At 56.9% G+C, this 18,029-nt stretch overlaps 1 protein-coding gene across 2 annotated transcripts; it reads right to left on the bottom strand.

Moving 5' to 3' along the window:
- Positions 1 to 3,493: 3,493 nt before the first annotated feature.
- Positions 3,494 to 12,335, bottom strand: Carhsp1 (calcium regulated heat stable protein 1). Of its 2 annotated transcripts, none has more exons than XM_048331937.1 (4): positions 12,265 to 12,335; positions 5,447 to 5,614; positions 4,512 to 4,634; positions 3,494 to 3,703 (listed from the first exon to the last, which is right to left on the bottom strand). In XM_048331937.1, exons 2-4 carry the CDS (start codon positions 5,605 to 5,607, stop codon positions 3,541 to 3,543), a joined length of 447 nt encoding a protein of 148 aa, XP_048187894.1. In that variant the 5' UTR covers positions 5,608 to 5,614; positions 12,265 to 12,335; the 3' UTR covers positions 3,494 to 3,540. The 2 variants fall into 2 exon arrangements, with proteins under 2 accessions (XP_048187894.1, XP_048187893.1); XM_048331936.1 differs by lacking the exon at positions 12,265 to 12,335 and adding an exon at positions 11,629 to 11,650.
- Positions 12,336 to 18,029: the final 5,694 nt, after the last annotated feature.

Below are 18,029 nucleotides of genomic sequence, written 5' to 3'. Positions count from 1 at the left end.
GTCACTAAGTCCTGTGCATGGCATTTGCCTCCAGAGCAGCAGATTTCCCTGGTGGGCCAGGTGAGTGCAGATGCTGACCAGTTGTGACTCTGCCGAGCTTTGCTTCAGTGGGCTCACCTGTCAGATGGGCCGCGTAGTTATTAGTAAGGGAGCCGCTTTCAGCAAAGCAGTTTGTGTGCCATCATCCCAGCTGGGGACACTCCCAGGACCCGTCACTGCTGTGCCCTCGTTCCCCCAGCCTCTGGGTGCTGGCAGGAGGCAGCACAAGACATTTCAGTGCAGGACCCATTGAGCGATGGGGAGGCCCAGAGGTTGCCCGTGGGCCGGAAGTCAGCCAGGGTTAGAAGAACTGGTGAACTAGAACCCGGGTGAAGACCTGGCCCCAGGGCCAGGACTGGGTAGGAACGAACTGGAGAGGGTTCAGTCCCCCTGCCCCTGACCTGAAGCACTTCTGACTGCTGCTGCTTCTTTCTCCCTCACCCTGGCCCCTCCCGCCCCAACACCCCCAAAGCCATCCTCTAGAACTCACCCTACCTTTACCCCAGGCTGGTTTCCCCAAGTTACTCTTCTGTCTCTAGCTTACCCAGCCCCCTCCCTGCCCTTGCCCTCTGCCTCGGCCTCTCCCTGCACAGCCATCACAGGCTGGGCAGCACTTTCCCCAGAACCCCGAGAATCACTGCTAATAAAAACCCCCTCTGCATACCAGAAAGGTCACTGTCCACTTGTGCACAAAGGCCCTCCGAGAGCAGCTCTCCCTCCCTGCCCAGCACCCCATTCCACACTCCTCCCTGGCTGCCTCTTGTCCCCACTTACACCAGGCTGACCTCAGCCCTGGGCTGCTGAACCCCCAGGAAGGAGACAGCCCAGGGAGCCTCCAGCCCCTGGGACATTTACACACCACCCACCATGCCAGAGATTGCCTTCGTTTGGGGGACCCCACTCCCCGACCTTCAGCACACAAGAAACCTTACACACACACTCTGAGCTGTGCACCAAACAGACTTTATTGAGAGAAAGATGACTGGCAGGAGGCACAGCCTGATCACTAACCCTGTGTCCTCCTTTCGTAAACAGACTGAGGGGATAGCTGCTCCTTTACAACTCTCAGAGCTTGCAGTTCCAGAACGTTCCCCAACTAAAAAGATGTGGCCGCACAGAAAGCCCTTTACACAAAGGATTCTGCCAAGCGAGAGAATCCAGCGGTCCCCATGGGGCAGAGCTGGCTGCCGGACAGCCAGCATACCTGAGCCAGTGCCAGGGCCAGGACAGCCACCCTGGGGCTCAGAGAAGCCAGGGGCCGGCCGCAAAGGCAGAAGTGGCCAGGCCCCTGGGAATGCACTGGAGAGGAAGCCAACAGCGGTGGGAAACGGGGCCACCTTTGACCCAGCAGAGGGCAAGAGGGCAGAGGCCTTCGAGGGAGGTGGCCCCATGGTGCATGGCCAGTGACAAAACAATCCATTGAACTGAACAGCTGTGGCTACCCACACCCTGCCCACATGCTCGTACGTCTAGCCCTCACCCCACACTTGACCAGCAGGGCCACGTAGACCCTCCACAAGGCCAGGTCAGCAGTCTGCTTCAAGGCCTACCTCTCTGTGCAGACAAGCATTCCTGACTGCATACAGACCATTGATTTCACAACATCTGCTATTTTAAAATCACAATGAAAACCACACAGCAAAGGAAGCCCTAAGCATCCACACACTAGAAATAACTACAAAATGCTATAATATCACTGCAAAGTGCAAACAGCCTGCTCTGGGAGACTGCTTAAAAAAGAAAATGAAAAAAAAATCAGCACAAGACCCTGGGTTCAAGCTCCCAGTACCAAAAGAAATGACCAAAATCAGATTTTCTTCTTGAGGAGGAAGCCAGGTTCCAGGATCGCTGAAAGTATCAACAAGCATTTCTTTTTCTTTTTTTCTTGTCAGTTCTGGGGCTTGAACTGTGGGCCTGGGCACTGTCCCTGAGCTCTTCAGCTCAAGGCTAGCGTTCTACCACTTGAGCCACAGCACCACTTCCAGTTTTCTGGTGGTTAATTGGAGATAAGAGTCTCATTGACTTTCCTGCCTGGGCTGGCTTTGAACCACAATCCTCAGATCTCAGCTTCTTGAGTAGTTAGGGTTACAGGAATGAGCTACCAGGGCCTGACTTCAATAAGCATTTCTGAACACTAGTTTGAAAGAACTCTATCACGGGGATGGGAATATGGCCTAGTGGTACAGTGCTTGCCTCCTATACATGAAGCCCTGGGTTCAATTCCTCAGCACCACATATATAGAAAAAAGCCAGAAGGGGCACTGTGGCTCAAGTGGTAGAGTGCTAGCTTTGAGCAAAAAGAAGCCAGGGACACTGCTCAGATCCTCAGTCTGAGCACTGGCAAAAATCAAAACTCCATTGCGACCCCTACCAAACATCTATTTCTCTGTCAACTTCATGCTTTCCAAGGTTGACAGAAAGCAGGATGCCCAATCTTTTCCTGGAAGGATGGTTACAGACTAAAGTCTTGTTTTGTGGTGCTGGGGATGAACCCAGGGCCTCCCAAATGCTAGGCAAGCACTCTACCACTGAGCCACACCCCTGACCCCTTGCTTTTCTGACAAGATCTCACTGTGTATCCCAGCCTGGCCTTTAACATCCAATCCTCCTGCCTCAGCCTCCCAGGGCCTGGGATTACACAAATGAATCACCATGCCCATCCAGAGAAAAGTTCTGGTTTTAAACAAAGACCTCCCCATCCCAGAATGCCTCCCCACACCCATCTCCAGCCCCGCCTGAATGAGCAGGCATGGGACAGCAGCAGGTGGCCAGAAACTAGACAAGGGATCAAGCTCATCAGAGAGGGCAGAGAGAGATTGGTCCCAGTGCTTGGGGGGGGGGGGGTGGGGGGAAGGGATGGGATGGGGATAGGAAGCTCCTGTGGGAACTCTTGTCCCCAGATGGCAGTGACACTGCCACCAAGGCACCAAAGGCCAAGTCCCTCCTTCCAAAGACAGCCCTCCCACCTCCCACAGGGCCAGCTGCCCTGGCAGGGGCCAGCCAGGACTCCCAGGATTGCTCTGCCAAGGAGCTCCGGGATGGGCACCAGTGGAAATTTCCCTGGGGAAGTCTCAAGGCCTGTGACATTTCCCTGGTAGGTCCAGACCTGGGGAGTTTGAACCTCCAATTACAAGAGGGGCTCTGCAGGCTGAGCCCATCGGTATGCGCGGACAACTAGGAAAATACCACCCAGGACCTACCCCAGGACTAGGGGAGGTGGCCCTCCACTCAGCCACCAGGGGACGCCTCTCCTTTTTAAATGCTTTTAATGCTTTTTAGGTGGGGAGAGCTTGTTGCGATGGATGGTCAGAGGCCGTGCTGGTGGCTGTAAGCCCCCCTCCTCCCGTGCCTGCCCCCCACTCCCCTCTCCTCCTCCAGGAACACTGTGTCCCAACCGGAAGCCCCATCTCATGATAGAATTGTCATCATCGCCAGTGTGGCCCTGCCTCCTCCTCCCCCCAAAGTCTCCCCCAAACCCAGGAGAAGGGTCGTACGGGTCCCCTAGTTGCTGACGACATGCCCAGACCACGTCTCGTGCTTGGTGCCTGGTGCCAGATGAGTGATGACCACCTCTACGGCCTGCAGCTTCTCGTTCTTGGGCGGGATGGAGCACATTTTATAGGTGACCTCGTCGCCTTCCACCGGGACATACTCCCCTTCCACACTGGGGGGGGGCACAAAGAACAGTCAGAGCCCACCCAGGAAAGACCCACAGCATCCACCCCAAGTCACCAGCCACCCACTGTCCGGAATAGGCCCAGGGTAGCCTGACCAGAGCCAGTTCCCAGGAGCAGTCACTGCGGCCCTTCCACCAGGGGGCGCCACTGCCCTGTCTCACTGGCTCCTTGGCTGGGACAGGCAGAGCTCACCACCTGTGACTGTTCACACCTTGACTGTGAGAAGGGAGGCCGCAGTGGAGAGAGGGCCTGGGCCAGGCTTCCCCTTGACGCGCCAGCCCCTGGTCCCAGGAGTCCTTGAGTTCCCCAAGGAAGCCCCTCGTGAGAGCCAGGTGTGGTGGTGTAATCCCAGCCTGTAATCCCAGCAACTCGGGAGGCAGAGCAGGGAATGAAGAGTTGGAGATGACAGGGTGCCTGTCGTCCTAGCCACTTAGGAGAGGCTGAGTCTTCCTGCCCTAGGACACACAGGCCCCACCCCAGTTCCCGGAGGATTCCAGACACTCAGGAAGGAAGTCAGTGAACAAATGACAGCAAGGGTCCAGCCCCAAACTTCCTTCCTGGAGCTGAGGAACTGGCACCCCTACTTCTGCAGACTGCCTGCCCCCTCCGCCACCCCGAGGGACACCTGGAAATGCCCCCACAGCCCAGGGCAGACCACCACACAGCCACAGTGGGACATACGGGACCATTCAGACCCCACCCCAGCTCTGATCACAGGCACCACACGGCAGTGCAGTGACCCACACATGGTACCCACCCAGCCCAGGCCCCCCAGCCCCACCGCCGCCGACTCACTCAGAGATGTGCAGGAAGATGTCGGGGCCGCCGTCTGCTGGGGTGATGAAGCCGTGGCCCTTGGACCTGCAGAAGCACTTGCAGACTCCTTTGTAGACAGGGCCCTGGGACGCCCGCACCGTCCTGCCACAGAGCCAGGAAGGTAAGGGGCAACCCTGTGGCACAGCCTCCCACTCTTGGTTTCTGGGTTTTTTTGTTTTGTCTTTTGTCAGTCATGGGGCTTGAACTCAGGACCTGGGAGCTGCCCTTGAGTTCTTTCAAGGCTGGCGCTCTACCACTTGAGCCACAGCACCACTTGCGGTTTTCTGGAGGTTCATTGGAGATAAGAGTCTCATGGGGGCTGGGGATATGGCCTAGTGGCAAGAGTGCCTGCCTCGGATACACGAGGCCCTAGGTTCGATTCCCCAGCACCACATATACAGAAAACGGCCAGAAGCGGCGCTGTGGCTCAAGTGGCAGAGTGCTAGCCTTGAGCGGGAAGAAGCCAGGGACAGTGCTCAGGCCCTGAGTCCAAGGCCCAGGACTGGCCAAAAAAAAAAGAGTCTCATGGACTTTCCTGCCCCGGCTGGCTTTGAGCTGCGATCCTCAGATCTCAGCCTCCTGAGGAGCTGGGATGACAGGCCTGAGCCAGGGGCACCCAGGCCTCCTACTCTTGCTGGGGGCAAACCCACGGCCCCCAGGCCCTGCCCACAGCTGAGCCCTGGGGAGTGCTGGCTGGGTGGTGCCCCGCGCAGGCGTGGGAGTCATCCGGCAGCCTGGCAGAAGCCAGCCTCTGCTGACCCTGGCATAGTTTCTCAGGCCTGTGTCCCACGTGGGAAGAGGGAGTTGGGATCTCTGGGCCTCCTTCCCTCCCCCTCCCTCCCTCCCTCCCTCCCCACTCTCTTTCTCTACAGCAAGGCTGTCACTGTTTAGAGATGGCCCACCCCGAGACTCACGCGGAGAAGGTCCTGGTCCGGCGAGTGGGCAACGGGCTGGGGACCACGTTGCCCCGATGTGGAGAAGGTGAGCGGTCCCGGGCCCGAGGAGCGTCCAGCAGCCCGACCATAGCCTGATGCGTGGGGGGCTGTGGCGGCGGCGGGGGAGGATCAGATGACATGGCTGACCTGGGGAGGCAGGGGGACGACAGGGTTTCACGCGGCCGGCTGGAGGGAGCAGAGGGAACCTTGCCTGCTGACTTCCCCGCCAGCTCCTCCTCCGCCAGCTCCTCCTCCGCCAGCCACCAGCCTCTTGCTAGCACAGTGGTGCCACAAGATGCCAGGGTGAATGAGCAGAGCCCCAGGGGCTCACACCTGTCATCCCTGCCACTCAGGAAGAGGCTGAAGATGGAGAGGATGGAGGTTCAAGGCCAGCCTAAGCCAGAAAGTCTCCAAGACTCCATCACCAAAATAAGCAGCATAAGGCAAAGCTGGAGGCATGTCTCAAATGGTAGAGCACCCGCAGAACAAACACATTGAGAAAAACATGAGGCTGAGTTCATACTCCACCCTCCCCCCAATAAAAGCCAGGTAGCCCCAAGGCAAGGACATGAGTCCCCCTACACCCTAGACTCTGACACAGAGATGATAGAGCATACTGGGGGGGAGGAGGGGAGAGGAAAGGAAGGAAGGAGAGAGGGAGGGAGGGAGAGTTGAATGCTAGACACCAAGGCCAGGAACCAGCCATCAATAAGCATCCCTAGGTTTCTGCTCTGAGCCAGGCACCATGAGGCAGGCTATGAGTAAAAGAGGGCATAGCAACCAAGTGAGTGCTTGTAGAAACTTCCAGAACCAAGATCAGACAGCTCAGGGGATGAGGCACAAATCCAAAGATGCACATGGTCTTAGGAGGGCCCCCAAAGGTGACCGGGCCAGCAGGTCCCCGGCCCCCAGTGATCTGGGACAGACTGGGAACCTGGGTACCATAGGCAAGAGACACCCCTTGGTTTGCAGTTAAACAGGGAAGCAAAGCAGCCCAGGCACCTGGCGCTGGACTAAGACTCCCCCCCCCAACCCCGTCTCTGACTCAGTTTATCCATCTGAGGGGCAGGCCAGATGGGAGTTGCGCAGCATCCAATGAGGGCTGGGTACACAGGGACACCCGGTGTGGCAGTGCTGGGCCAGCCTGAGTGTCACAGTCCGCTCTGTCCACAGCTTTAAGTCTCAGCTATCTTTTGGGGGGGGGGGGCATACAGGGTTTGAACTCAGGGCCCCACATTTGCTGAGTATATTGGTCTACCGCTTGGGCCATGCCTCCAGCCTTTTCTTTTTGCTTTTTGATTGTTGCTTTATTTTCCAAGATGGGGTATGGTGTGTGTTTTTTCTGTTTTGGGGGGAGGGACCTCCAGGGGTCAGCCTGAAGTAGGATCCTCCTTGCCTCTCAAGTTGCTAAGATTACAGGCACGTACCATGATGCCCAGCTCCAAGCTATCTTTGAAACATCCCCAAAGTCAGTCTGAAAAATCTGTTTCCCGCTACTTTTTGCAAACACTCCCCACATTCCTGCCACCCTGAACAGGTTGGTGCTGATTCTCCCTTCTGGTGAGCAGCTCCGTGGTCCCGGGGGTCCGAGTTTTCACCTAGATGACTGGGGAATGCTTCCTTCTGTGTGGCCCAGGGCAGAGGGGGAAGGGGGTACCCAGCTCCTCCTCCTGTCAGTCCCCCTCCTCTGTGCCCCTGGGGAACTGGGGCCCACCCCATTGGGGAGGGGTGGCAGCCTCAGGCAGGAAGTGACATAGCTACCTCCTGACCCTCTTCTTAGCTGCCGTCGCAGCCAGACAGGAGGACCACGAATCCAGGGAGGCCCCCACCGCGGAAAGGCCCCAGCTGCTGGGCTGGCGGTCTGCGCCCCAGCACCAACAGGTCATAGAGTGCTGGAATGTTCCAGTCCCCAGAGTTCTTGGAAGGAAGCTATCCCGGAGAGAAGAGGAGAGGAAAGAACCTAGACCCTTCCAGAACAGCCGTGGAGACCACAGTGACGCAGGATGCCGTCCAGGAAGTGCCCTTCCTCCTCACCGGAGTCGTTTGTTTGTTTGTTGTTTTTGTTTTCCTACCAGCTGTGTGATCTTCAGTAAGTTGCTTAACTTCTCCAGGCCTCCATTTCTGCTTCGAGTCACTGGGGATTATAGTACTCCCGACTTGACTTAGTCATCGTGGCGAAGGTGAGCCACAATAATACATGCCAAACCTCGGGCACACCGTCCACCCACTAAACTGTCAGCTCTGACTAGCCTAACAGTCATCATGAAGTCACTCGATAAACATATATCAGTACCAGAATCAGTCCATGTGGCCCGGGAGATGCAGGGCCGAACCTGGAGCCAGAGAGGAAACCGTAAATGCACCCAAAGCCTGCTGAGAGGAGAGTGTGTGAGCGCATGCCTGCAATCCCAGCCGGCCGGGCGAGATGTGCTAAGGACCCTCATCCAAAAAAATAAACAATGAAGAGGTAGGTATGACTCAAGTGGGACAGTACCTGCCTTGCAAGCCTGAGGCCCTGAGTTCAAACCCCAGTGCCACCACCAAACACAAAGCTAGCCAAAGTGTGTAAAAAGCAACAAGGAAGGTGTGAGTGCAACTCAGGCTGGGAACACTGAGTCATTTGGAACACGGAGTGAGGCTGTCCTAGGCTCAGAGAGCGGCCTGGGATATGCCCCCACCCCCACCCCCGGTCAGGGTCACGTGACTGCTGTGCCAGGTGATGAGAAAGACAAGACATGAATCCCCTTGCATCATCTGCTTCGTCGCTGTCACTGTCCTGCACAGAGCTGCCCCCACACCCCTCACTGCCTTCCTGTGTCCCCCCCTCTGTCCCTGAGTGAATGGAACGGGGGGCCTGCTCACGTCACAGATACACCCCCAGCCCCTCAGGCACCTTAGAGAGGCAGCATGGGGTCCCAGCCCTGGCTATGATCCCCTGCACATTCATTCCATGCCCAGTGCCATATTCTCGCTCACCTGGCCGTGGAAGAAACTGAAGCACAGACAATGTCAAGGACTGAGGTTGGGGGGAAGGGGTTCTGGGAGAGCCAGGAGCCTGTGGGGGGTGCCTGGCCAGCCAGCCCTGTGGTGGAGGTGCAGCTGGGGCCAGGGCTGCAGCCCGGCACAGGCACAGCCCCGGATGGGGTCGGGCAGGAGGCGTCAATGGTTTCAGTGTCTGCAGGCTGGGTCTGAATCTGGCTGTGAAAACAACACAGATTGCTGGTCCAGGAGGCTGCTTGGCCACACGCTCAGGGCTGGGGGAACCCAGTGCCCCCGCCCTGCCTGTGGGGGGAAAGTTCAGGCCTGCAGGAGGCTCTAGACCAGGCCCGGGATGGACTTCCAGCCCGCAACCAATTCTGAACAAATGTCATAGCCCTGGCAGGTCAGGAGTTCAGGGCTGGATGTGCCTCTGTGTGTGTGTGTGTGTGTGCGCATGCGCGCGCGCACGCGTGCGTGTGTGCATGTGTGTGGCCTTCACAGGGGTGTCTATGCAGCTGAGTGTGCACACACAATGCGTGCACCCACAGGCTTGTTGGAGGGTGCCCCTTCCCAAGCAGCCCCTCAGTTCTGATAGGTACCAAACCAAGGGAGGGACCCAGAGCCTGGAGGGAGGGAACAGCAAGAAGCCACACCCTCCCAGCTGTCACCAGGGGAGGGGTTTGTCATAGGTTTTCACTCAGAACAGAAAAGGGGGCTGGAGATTTTCCATAAGCCCTGGAGCTCCTGCTGGAAGGTTCTGAGGGCCTCAGCAGAGCATACTATCCTTGGGCCTTCCCCACCCTGCTTCCTTGGTCACCCAAATGTGTGGGAGGAGCATGGGTGCTGGCCCCTTTCCTTGAAGACAGGGAGGTGGGGAAGAAAGGACTCTGGTCAAGTTGGATGTTTTATTCCTAGGCACAGCCAGTCTATAAAATAGGGTTGTCCTGTCTGCTGGGATTGTGCCTGGGGAAAGTCATGGCTGGACACCCCCAATATCCAGGCAGGTAGAGGGGCACAAGGCCACCCTAGGCAAATGGGACAGGGCTGGACACAGCAGGCCGCTCTGGCTCTGAAGAGCCTCAGGTCCACCTTCAGGCCAGCCAGATACAAGAGTCTGCTTATTACTCACTTGACAGCCGGGGGGAGGGGGAAGGGGGGTGCTGAAGCTGGGCCCCCGCCCAGGGACTCCCAAACACAGAGCATCTGGGAATCTCGGGGAGACAGGCCATAAGCAGTGTCTGCTGGTGACCAGGTAGGGCCTGGGATTCTGCTACAAACTACAGGGAGTTGTGAGGGGAAAGGTTTAGTACTAATACTAGGAATGGAACCCAGGGCCCCAGACCTGTTGGGCACCTGACTCCCCTGACCCACACCTCAGCCATCAGAGAAGGGGTCAGCTTGCTGCTTTCTATCTCCTCTCTCCCCTTCCCTACTAGGCCCTCCCTCTCTCCCTCTGTGTCTGTGTGTGTATTCCCCTGGAATATTGAGATTTGAACCCAGGCCTTGTAAGCAGTGCTCTACCCCTTGTGCCAAGCCCCCTGGGTCTCCCAGAGATCAGCCCCCCCCCCCCCGCATTTACCCCGGCAAGCAGTGGATGAGGGGGGCTGGAGCAGAGTTGCAAAGTTTCCCAGTCTCATCTGTAAGGGGGGGGTCCCCAACCCACCCTATGGCCACCCCCAGCCTGGCAGGGTGGGCTCCAGGGGCCAAATTGGGGGGGAGAGGGTCAGCCGAGCTGCACAGAGGGAGCCTTAGGGGCGACCAAGGCCCAGAAGGAGCCAGAGGCTGATGCCAGGCGCGGGGTGGACGGGGTGGAGGGGGGAGGGGGAGGGGGGACACTGCCACAGTCCCCACACTCCGCTCCATTGTTCCTGGGCCAGCAGGGACTGGGACTGCTGAACGGGGCCGCGGGGCAGGAGGGGAGGGCGGTGCCAGCTCTCCCAGCCAGCAGCACACCGCCCCCCCCCCCGCCCCCCCAGCCTCTTCCTGCGCTCTCGTTTCCCCCAGTACCGGGAAGAGGCCGGAAAGGAGGAAGGACGCGCTGGGAGCCCAGGCGGCCCCCGACGACGCCCAGTCCCGCCGGCGCACCCGGGGGACCCTGGCCAGCCGCCTCCCTGCGCCCCCCTACCCTCCCAGCCCACCCAGCCCCACGCCTCTCCGGCCTCCCCGTCTCGCAGACCTGCATGGCCCAGCGCCCCGCCACGCGGCTCCCCCAGGCCCGCCGGCCGGCCAGCCGCAGGGCGCTCAGACGCGGGGCGGCCAGACACGAAGATCTGCGACAACTCGGTGGGACAAAGAAAGGCAGGTGTGTGTGGGGGGTGCACCCTCAAACCCACCCATCCGGGCACAGCTGGGCGCATGTGACCCCCAGAGCAGGCTGGCCCTGGGACCGCTCCCCGGCTGGGGTGGGGGCGGCAGGACACCCCGCCAGGCGGGCCCCGGGCTATGGTTGGGGAGGGGGGTGGCAGATCACAGAGAGTCTGGGGCGCTGGGGAGGAGCCTGGCTCAGGGCGGGGATCAACCTTCCAAGGGGCACAGCTGGTCTTAAAAGACCGCTTAATAGGGGGGGGGGGGCGGGGGGAGAGCAAAGCTCAGAGGGAGTGAGGAGGGAGAGGGGGACTGGGGAGGGAGTGGGGAGGGAGAGGGGGGAGGAGGACGGATGGAGGGGCCGAAGCTGAAGGAGTTCTGTTGAAAAGTTTGACAGTGGAGAGTACCCAGGGGCGTGGGCTGGGGTGGATTTAAACCGACTGTTTTGTGCCAAACAGGCCTGGCTCCGGCTGATCAATGATGAGAAGAGCAGGACCGAGACAGAGGCGGCTGGGAAGCATCGAAACGGCGGGCGGGGGGGGGGGGGCGGGGGAAGGGGGACAAATAAATACTTAAAAAGAAAAAAGAAAAATCGCTTCCTGGCACGGACGGGCCGTCTCCCTTCACTGACGCGCGCGCATGCGCGCGCGCGCACACACACACACACACACACACACACACACACACACACACGCCCCTCCCTGCTGGGAAAGTTGTCTCCCAATGTGCACCGACCCCCGTGGGGCACCCAGTTGTGCAAGCAGCCCCCTCCCACGCCTCTCCCAGAACGCAGGCCAGGCCCGGAGCGGGTAACCCTCCCCCCCCGCACACTCCCACATCCCCCCCCCCAAAAAAAACCTCAGAGTCCCGAAGCTTCCCTTTCAAACAGCACACGAGAACGTCGCGTTTCCGGCCGGCCAGCCCGGGCTGCCAGCGCGGCCGCGGGCGGGGCGGGGGCTGCGCGCGCGGATCAAGTTTGGCCCCGCGCCCGGGGGCCCCCAGGTCCCAGCGCACACGCCCGGCGGGAGCGCGCCCCGGCTCCGCCTCCCCGGGGCCGCCAATCGCTAGGCGCCTGGCCGCCGTCCCCGCCGCCCAGCCCGCCAGCTGCCGGGTCCAAGCCAGGCCGGGGTGAGCTCCGCCCCTCGCACGGCGCCCCCCGCGCGCAGTCACCCCATGCATGCCCCAGCCTGGGGCGACAGCGGAGGGGAGGGCAGGGCGGAGCGCGGCCTGCACACCAGACAGGTGGACGGCGGGAAGCGCCGCCCGACGACAGCCTCGGGTCCCTCCAGCCCCAGCCACCCCGCCGCTTCCCAGGGGCATGAGCAGCCCGCGCTACCCGAGCACAGGCCCTGTGCCCGCCGGCGCTTCCGAGGAGCTCGGAGAAGCTTGCATCCGGGGAGCCCTAACAATCCCCACGAGGGTGTAGAGACCCGGCACCACTCCAAGGGTCCCCAGGCCCTCGGGACGGAGTTCCCCACCACGCCCTCCCTAAGGTCCCGGAAGAAGCTGCCCACCTGACAACACAACCGGCTCCACCAGCGGCTTCGCTCGGACTGCGGGAGCGGAGCTGGGAGGGGGCGTGACCACCTGGAGAGCGGAGGGGCCGTGAGGCCACGCCCCCATGCACTCTCGGCCAATGGGGACGCGTTTCAGGGGCGGGGGCGGGGCCGTGTCTGAGGGAGGAGCTTAAAGGCCACGCCTCGTTAATCTCAGGACCAATCGGACAGCAGGCCGGAGCCGGGGGCGGAGCCAGCGAGGCGCGGAGCCTGGGTTAGGGGGACCTTTGTGTTGGTGCCCAGCGGCCGGGTGCGCGGGTGCGGGGCGGGGAAGCCGCAGATGCTGGGCCAGGGACGCTCGCGGCGGGCCCAGCGCCCTTGGAGAGTGAAGAATCGGGTCGCTGCGCCCGTGTGAGTCCCTCCTGTCATCGGCACGTCGGGCCCGGCCCCCACCTGCCCTTGACTCCCCAGATAAGCACCTCGCCTCGGTCTTGGCCTTAGGAACGAGATAAAGGAACGACTAGAGCGGGAGAGAGACGGGAAACCAACAGGCAAAGGCAGAAGAAGATCGAGGGGGAGGATTTGGGGTGTGGGGTAGAAGGTAGGTTCTGGGGCAGGAGCTCAAGGCCAGGGCGCTTCACCATTTGAGCCCTCAAATGGTGGTTAGTTGGAGATTAGTCTCATTGACTCTTCTGCCTGAGCTGGCTTCCAGCTTCCATCCTCAGATCTCAGCCTCTGGAGTCGCTGGGATTATAGGCGTGAATCACCAGTGCCTGGCTCTTCTTTTGTCTTTACTTCTACTTCACTCGATGATTGAGTCCGCTCTCTGAAGCTAGTTTGTTCACCTTTCTTTCTTCCTATTTTCTTTTTGAGAATGGCATCCCTGGGCAGCCCAGGCTGGCCTTTGGCTCTCCCATCCTCCCACCCCAGCCTCTCAGAGCTGGGAGGAGAGGCCTTCTAGCTTCTAGACTCCCATTCTGCAGGGGAGGCAATTGGCACACAGAGGTGACCTGGCCACTGTCACTGTCAGAAGCAGAAGCTGAATGCGATTCCAGCCCTGGGGCCCAGAGTCAGGCTGGTATTCACAGCATGCCTTAGCTCTCCTGGACAGCAGGCCCAAGCGTGGACCACCTCCCACCCATCCTGGGCACCCTGCCTGGTGCAGAGGGAACCACCACCATTCCCAGGCAGAGGAGGAGGAGGCCCTGATGCTGCTGGTGGGGGCACAAACACTGTGGAACTTTCTGGAAGGTCCTCAGAGCCTCGGGGCCACACCACCCAGCAAGTCCACTCCTAGGTACCAGCCCAAGAGAACTGAAAGTAATATTAAGGCAAAAAGAAACCGCCACATGGTAGAGACAACACAAACATCCATTAAGAGACAGATAAACAAAATGTGTGTTGCACACAGCCAGCTGGGTGCTCATGGCTCACATCTTTAATCCTAGCTACTCAGGAGGATGAGCTCTGAGGATCAAAATCCAAAGCCAAGCCAGGTATGAACATCTATGAGGCTTTTTATCACCAATAAACCAGCAATAACTACTAGAACTGGAGATCGTAAGTTCAGTCACTCATACTACTAAAGACAGGAAAAAAAGATTCACTCATAAAAAGAATAACTATGGGCCCAGTGCTAGTGGTTCATGCCTGTAATCTTCTAGCTACTCGGGAGGCTGAGATCTAAGGATCACAGTTCAAAACCAGCCCAGGCAGGAGAGTCCATTAGACTCTTATCTCCAGTTAGCCACCAAAAAGTCAAAATTGGAGGGAGCCCTAGCCTTGAGTAAAAGCTCAGGAACAATGCCCAGGCCCTGAGCTCAAGCCCTAGGACTGGCAAAAATGAAAGTGTGTGTGTGTGTGTGTGTGTGTGTGTGTGTGTGTGTGTGAAAAGGGGGGGAGATGGACAGGGAGGGAGGGAGGGAGAAAGAGAGAAAGAGAGAGAGAGAGAGAGAGAGAGAGAGGCAGGCAAGCACAAATGACCCAGACATCTATAGGAATCAGTGCAGACAGGAAGAGCAGGAGTTACACAGGGCTGGGAAAAAAGCTGATAGCTACTACAAAGTATCTTGCTGAGGTAAGGCAAATGTTCTCCCATTGTACAATCAGAGCATAGTTTTGATATGTTAAACACTGTTGCATTGTAGCTTTTCATGAATGAATTGTAAACCAAGCAAGTCATAACCGAGAGGAAAAAAAGGTATTACTGCAATTCACACAAGTAGCGTCCATGTGATGGAGCTGGAGATGGGCCATGAGCAAGTTTCTGTCCTTCAGTCTGGGAGTCTTGTATGGGGATTACTTTATAAAAATGTATCCAGCCCATAAAGATCTGAGTTATCATTTACATACACACATGTATATATTGCAGTAGACCAGACTAGCCATTTAGGGTTGACACAAGCTCCCTCCCCAAGGTCTCAGATGGGGGAAGCCCCTTGCCAGGCACTCACTCTGACGCTCCAGCCATGCCCCCAGCCCTGCCAGGCTTTCTTCACAAGGGGCCAGGACAGCCCTCCATGAGAAAGTAGTATCGATCAGAGGGTCTGATTGAGTGGGATATGGAGGAAGGAGATTCCAGAGGGCAGGAACAAAGAGTGCAAAGGCCCACGGGTTGGAGCAAACCAGGAAAGTAGCACACACTGACCAGTAAGGTCAGAGTAGTTCACTGAATCTTTATAACTGTCTAAACAGAAGTTATTAGGCCTGTGGTTCCAGAGAGAAAACTGGAGCTTGTTGTCTGAGTCATCGCCTAGGCCAGGCAATTAGTTTGAGGATTTAAAGGCTAAAACAGTAATTTTAAAGTATATCTATTAAGAAATAAAAATAAAACAGTCCACTGAGAGCCTCAAGGCTAGAATCCTGCATGGATGCCCTTCATCCTGGGTGCAGAGAGGCTGGGGTCTAATTTGTGACCTTGAGCTGGCTTCCTGGCCTGTCCAGCCAGGCCTGCCCTTCACCGAGAGGAAGGGGCAGTTAGGCAGCCACAGCGGTGAGGACCTTGGGTGAGGGTGTGAGGGAATCCTTACAGCAGCCTCATACTGCCCCCTGGTGTCCGTGGCTGGCATCGTCCTGGGAGAGTCCCTGGAGAAGGAAGGACCCCCTGGGACTCCACCCCACACGTGCACAAAGCAAATGGTCTCCCTGCTCCAGCCCCTCAGCGTTCCACAGAAGAGAGGCTGGTGGGCTAGCCCATCTCAATGTCCCCAGAACCAGGACAGAGGTCCAAACTCCACTGTGCAGCCCCAGTGCACTCTGGGAAAAAGAGTGAAATAGGGCCCTCAGCCCACCTCTGGAGAAGCTGATGAAAGCTTTAGGTTTAAATCTAGTTGGCCTGGAACACAGACCTGAGGAGCCCAGGCTGGGGGTGAGTAGATCTCAGAGAAGAGACAACGACTTACATGTTTGCCATGGTGCCGTTTAAACAATACTTCTCTGGGCAAACTTGTCATGATAAGAGTTAGAGGCTGCCAGTTGCTCACACCTGTGAACCCTAGCTACTCAAGAGGATGAGATCTGAGGATTGAGGTTCAAAGCCAGACCCAGACGAGGAAGAAAAGTCCCCATGAGACTTTTTTGGTTTGGTTTTTTTGGGGGGTCAGTCATGGGGCTTGAACCCTGGGTCTGGGTGCTGTCCCTGAGCTCTTCAGCTCAAGGCTAGCACTCTACCACTTGAGCCACAGTACCACTTCCAGTTTTGTGGTGGTTAATTGGAGATAAGGGTCTCTTGGGCTTTTCTGCCCAGGCTGGCTTTGAACCATTATCCTCATATCTCAGCCTCCTGAGTAGCTAGGATTACATGTGTGAGCCACCAGCTCCTGGGTCCTATGAGACCCTGATCTCCAATTAACCACCAGGAAACTGGAAGTGGTACTGTGGCTCAAGTGGTAGAGCGCTAGCCTTGAGCTGAAGAGCTCAGGGACAGCACCCAGGCCCTACATTCAAGCCGAGAGAGAGAGAGAGAGAGAGAGAGAGAGAGAGAGAGAGAGAGAGAGAGAGAGAGAGGAGAAGAGAAGAGGAGAAGAGGAGAGGAGAGGAGAGGAGAGGAGAAGAGAAGAGAAGAGAAGAGAAGAGAAGGAAGAAAGAAAAAAAGAAAAAAAGCTCGGTGCAACCAGGCCCTAACACCTCACCCCGATAATCCCAGCTACTTAAGAGGCTGAGATCCAAGGATCACAGTTTGAAGCCAGCCCAGGCAGGAAAGTCCATGAGACACTTATCTCCAATTAACCACCTAAAAATCTGAGGTGGAGCTGTGGCTCAAAGTGGTAGAGCACACAGCTTGGGGATAATGCTCAGGCCCTGAGTTCAAGCCCTATGACCACAAAAATAAAAGTACAAATGGTGCATTGGATGTTTGCTTTCTTAGGATTGCTTTTCTTTTTGTTGTTTTTGTTGCTGTTTACTTACCATTTTTACCCTGCCCTCAACACACTTTGTCAGACTATCCAAATCTGTACAAAAGTTGAGATAATTAGGCAGTGAACAAAATACTACCTTCCACCTAGATTTTCCACCTCATTTTCCTCCCCAGTTTCCCCTGGGTATCTCAGGGGACTCGTTCCAGGATTCCTTGAGAACATAAAAATCCCAAGATGCTGGAGACCCTTACATAAAGTGCCATGATCTCTACACATACCCTGTATATTTTAAATCATTTTGCCTGATGCAATGAAAATGGCTGTTATACTATATTGCTTAGAAAATACTACCGAGAGTGACAGCAACCTCCTATCATTCCAGCCTTTGAGAAACAATTCATCTCACAATTGAAGTCTGTGGTTGGTTCAACACATTGCAGAGCCCAGAGATATGGCTGCCTTCAATTCTTTTTTAGTTTCTTGATTGGGGGATCAAAACCAAGGCCTTGCACAAGTCAGGAAAACACTCGACGACCGAGTTAGATCACCAGTCTGTGAGGTTTTGGGTTTTTTTTTTTCTATTTTATTGTTGCTATAATGGTGATATACAGAGGGGTTACAGTTACAACAGTGAGGTAAAGAGTACATTTCTTTCTGGACAATGTCACCCTTTTCCTTGCTCTCTTCCCATGTTAGTTCTTGGAATTTGAGGGAGGGTCTCACATGTAACTCAGACTGACCTTGAACTTGGGGATTATTGTTGGTTATTGGTTGGTTAATTCCTTAGACTTTTAGGGTTTGACAAATGCATCCGTGGACGTTGAAGGTCTAGGAAGAAATAGGCTATCACTGGTCCCCACGCCCACTTCAGAGAATTCCCTTCCACCCCTTTGGTGCTGGGACTTGAACAAACAAGTCTTGCTCTCTTAGGTAGCTTTATTACTCCAGGCTGGTACTCCAGGGATGTGAGCCATTTTGCTGGTTAATCGGAGATAGAGTTCTCTCACAGTTATCTGCCTGGTCTGGATTCCAACTACGATCCTCAGATCTCAGCCTCCTGAGAACAGTATTACAGGAGTGAGCCAGAGACTCACTACCAAGGTTTCAACTCTGGGCCTTGAAACTTAACTTGGCTTCCTTGCTTACCACATGGAGCTCAATCACTTGAGCAAGGTCTCCAGACCTGATATTCGCAGGTTGGTAGGTCCTTGTGTGTGGACCGCTGTAGAATTCATTCCCCAAGAGTGGCCAGCTCTGGACTGACTCCTCCCTGAGCCTGCATGGCACTCCTCACCCAGCTACCACTGAGCTCCTGGCCTCCAGGGGGCGCTATGGGAAGAGGACAGCGGCTCCCCCCACAGGTTATCCCAGGGAAGTCCAGGGCCAGCCTCACCTTCTCCAGCAGGAAGCAGAACAAAGGCCCGC

This window comes from Perognathus longimembris, chromosome 23 (genome assembly GCF_023159225.1).
Source record: "Perognathus longimembris pacificus isolate PPM17 chromosome 23, ASM2315922v1, whole genome shotgun sequence".
Taxonomy (NCBI): domain Eukaryota; kingdom Metazoa; phylum Chordata; class Mammalia; order Rodentia; family Heteromyidae; genus Perognathus; species Perognathus longimembris.
Note: the sequence above shows the minus strand (reverse complement) of the source record. Positions and strands in the feature narration are given on the sequence as shown.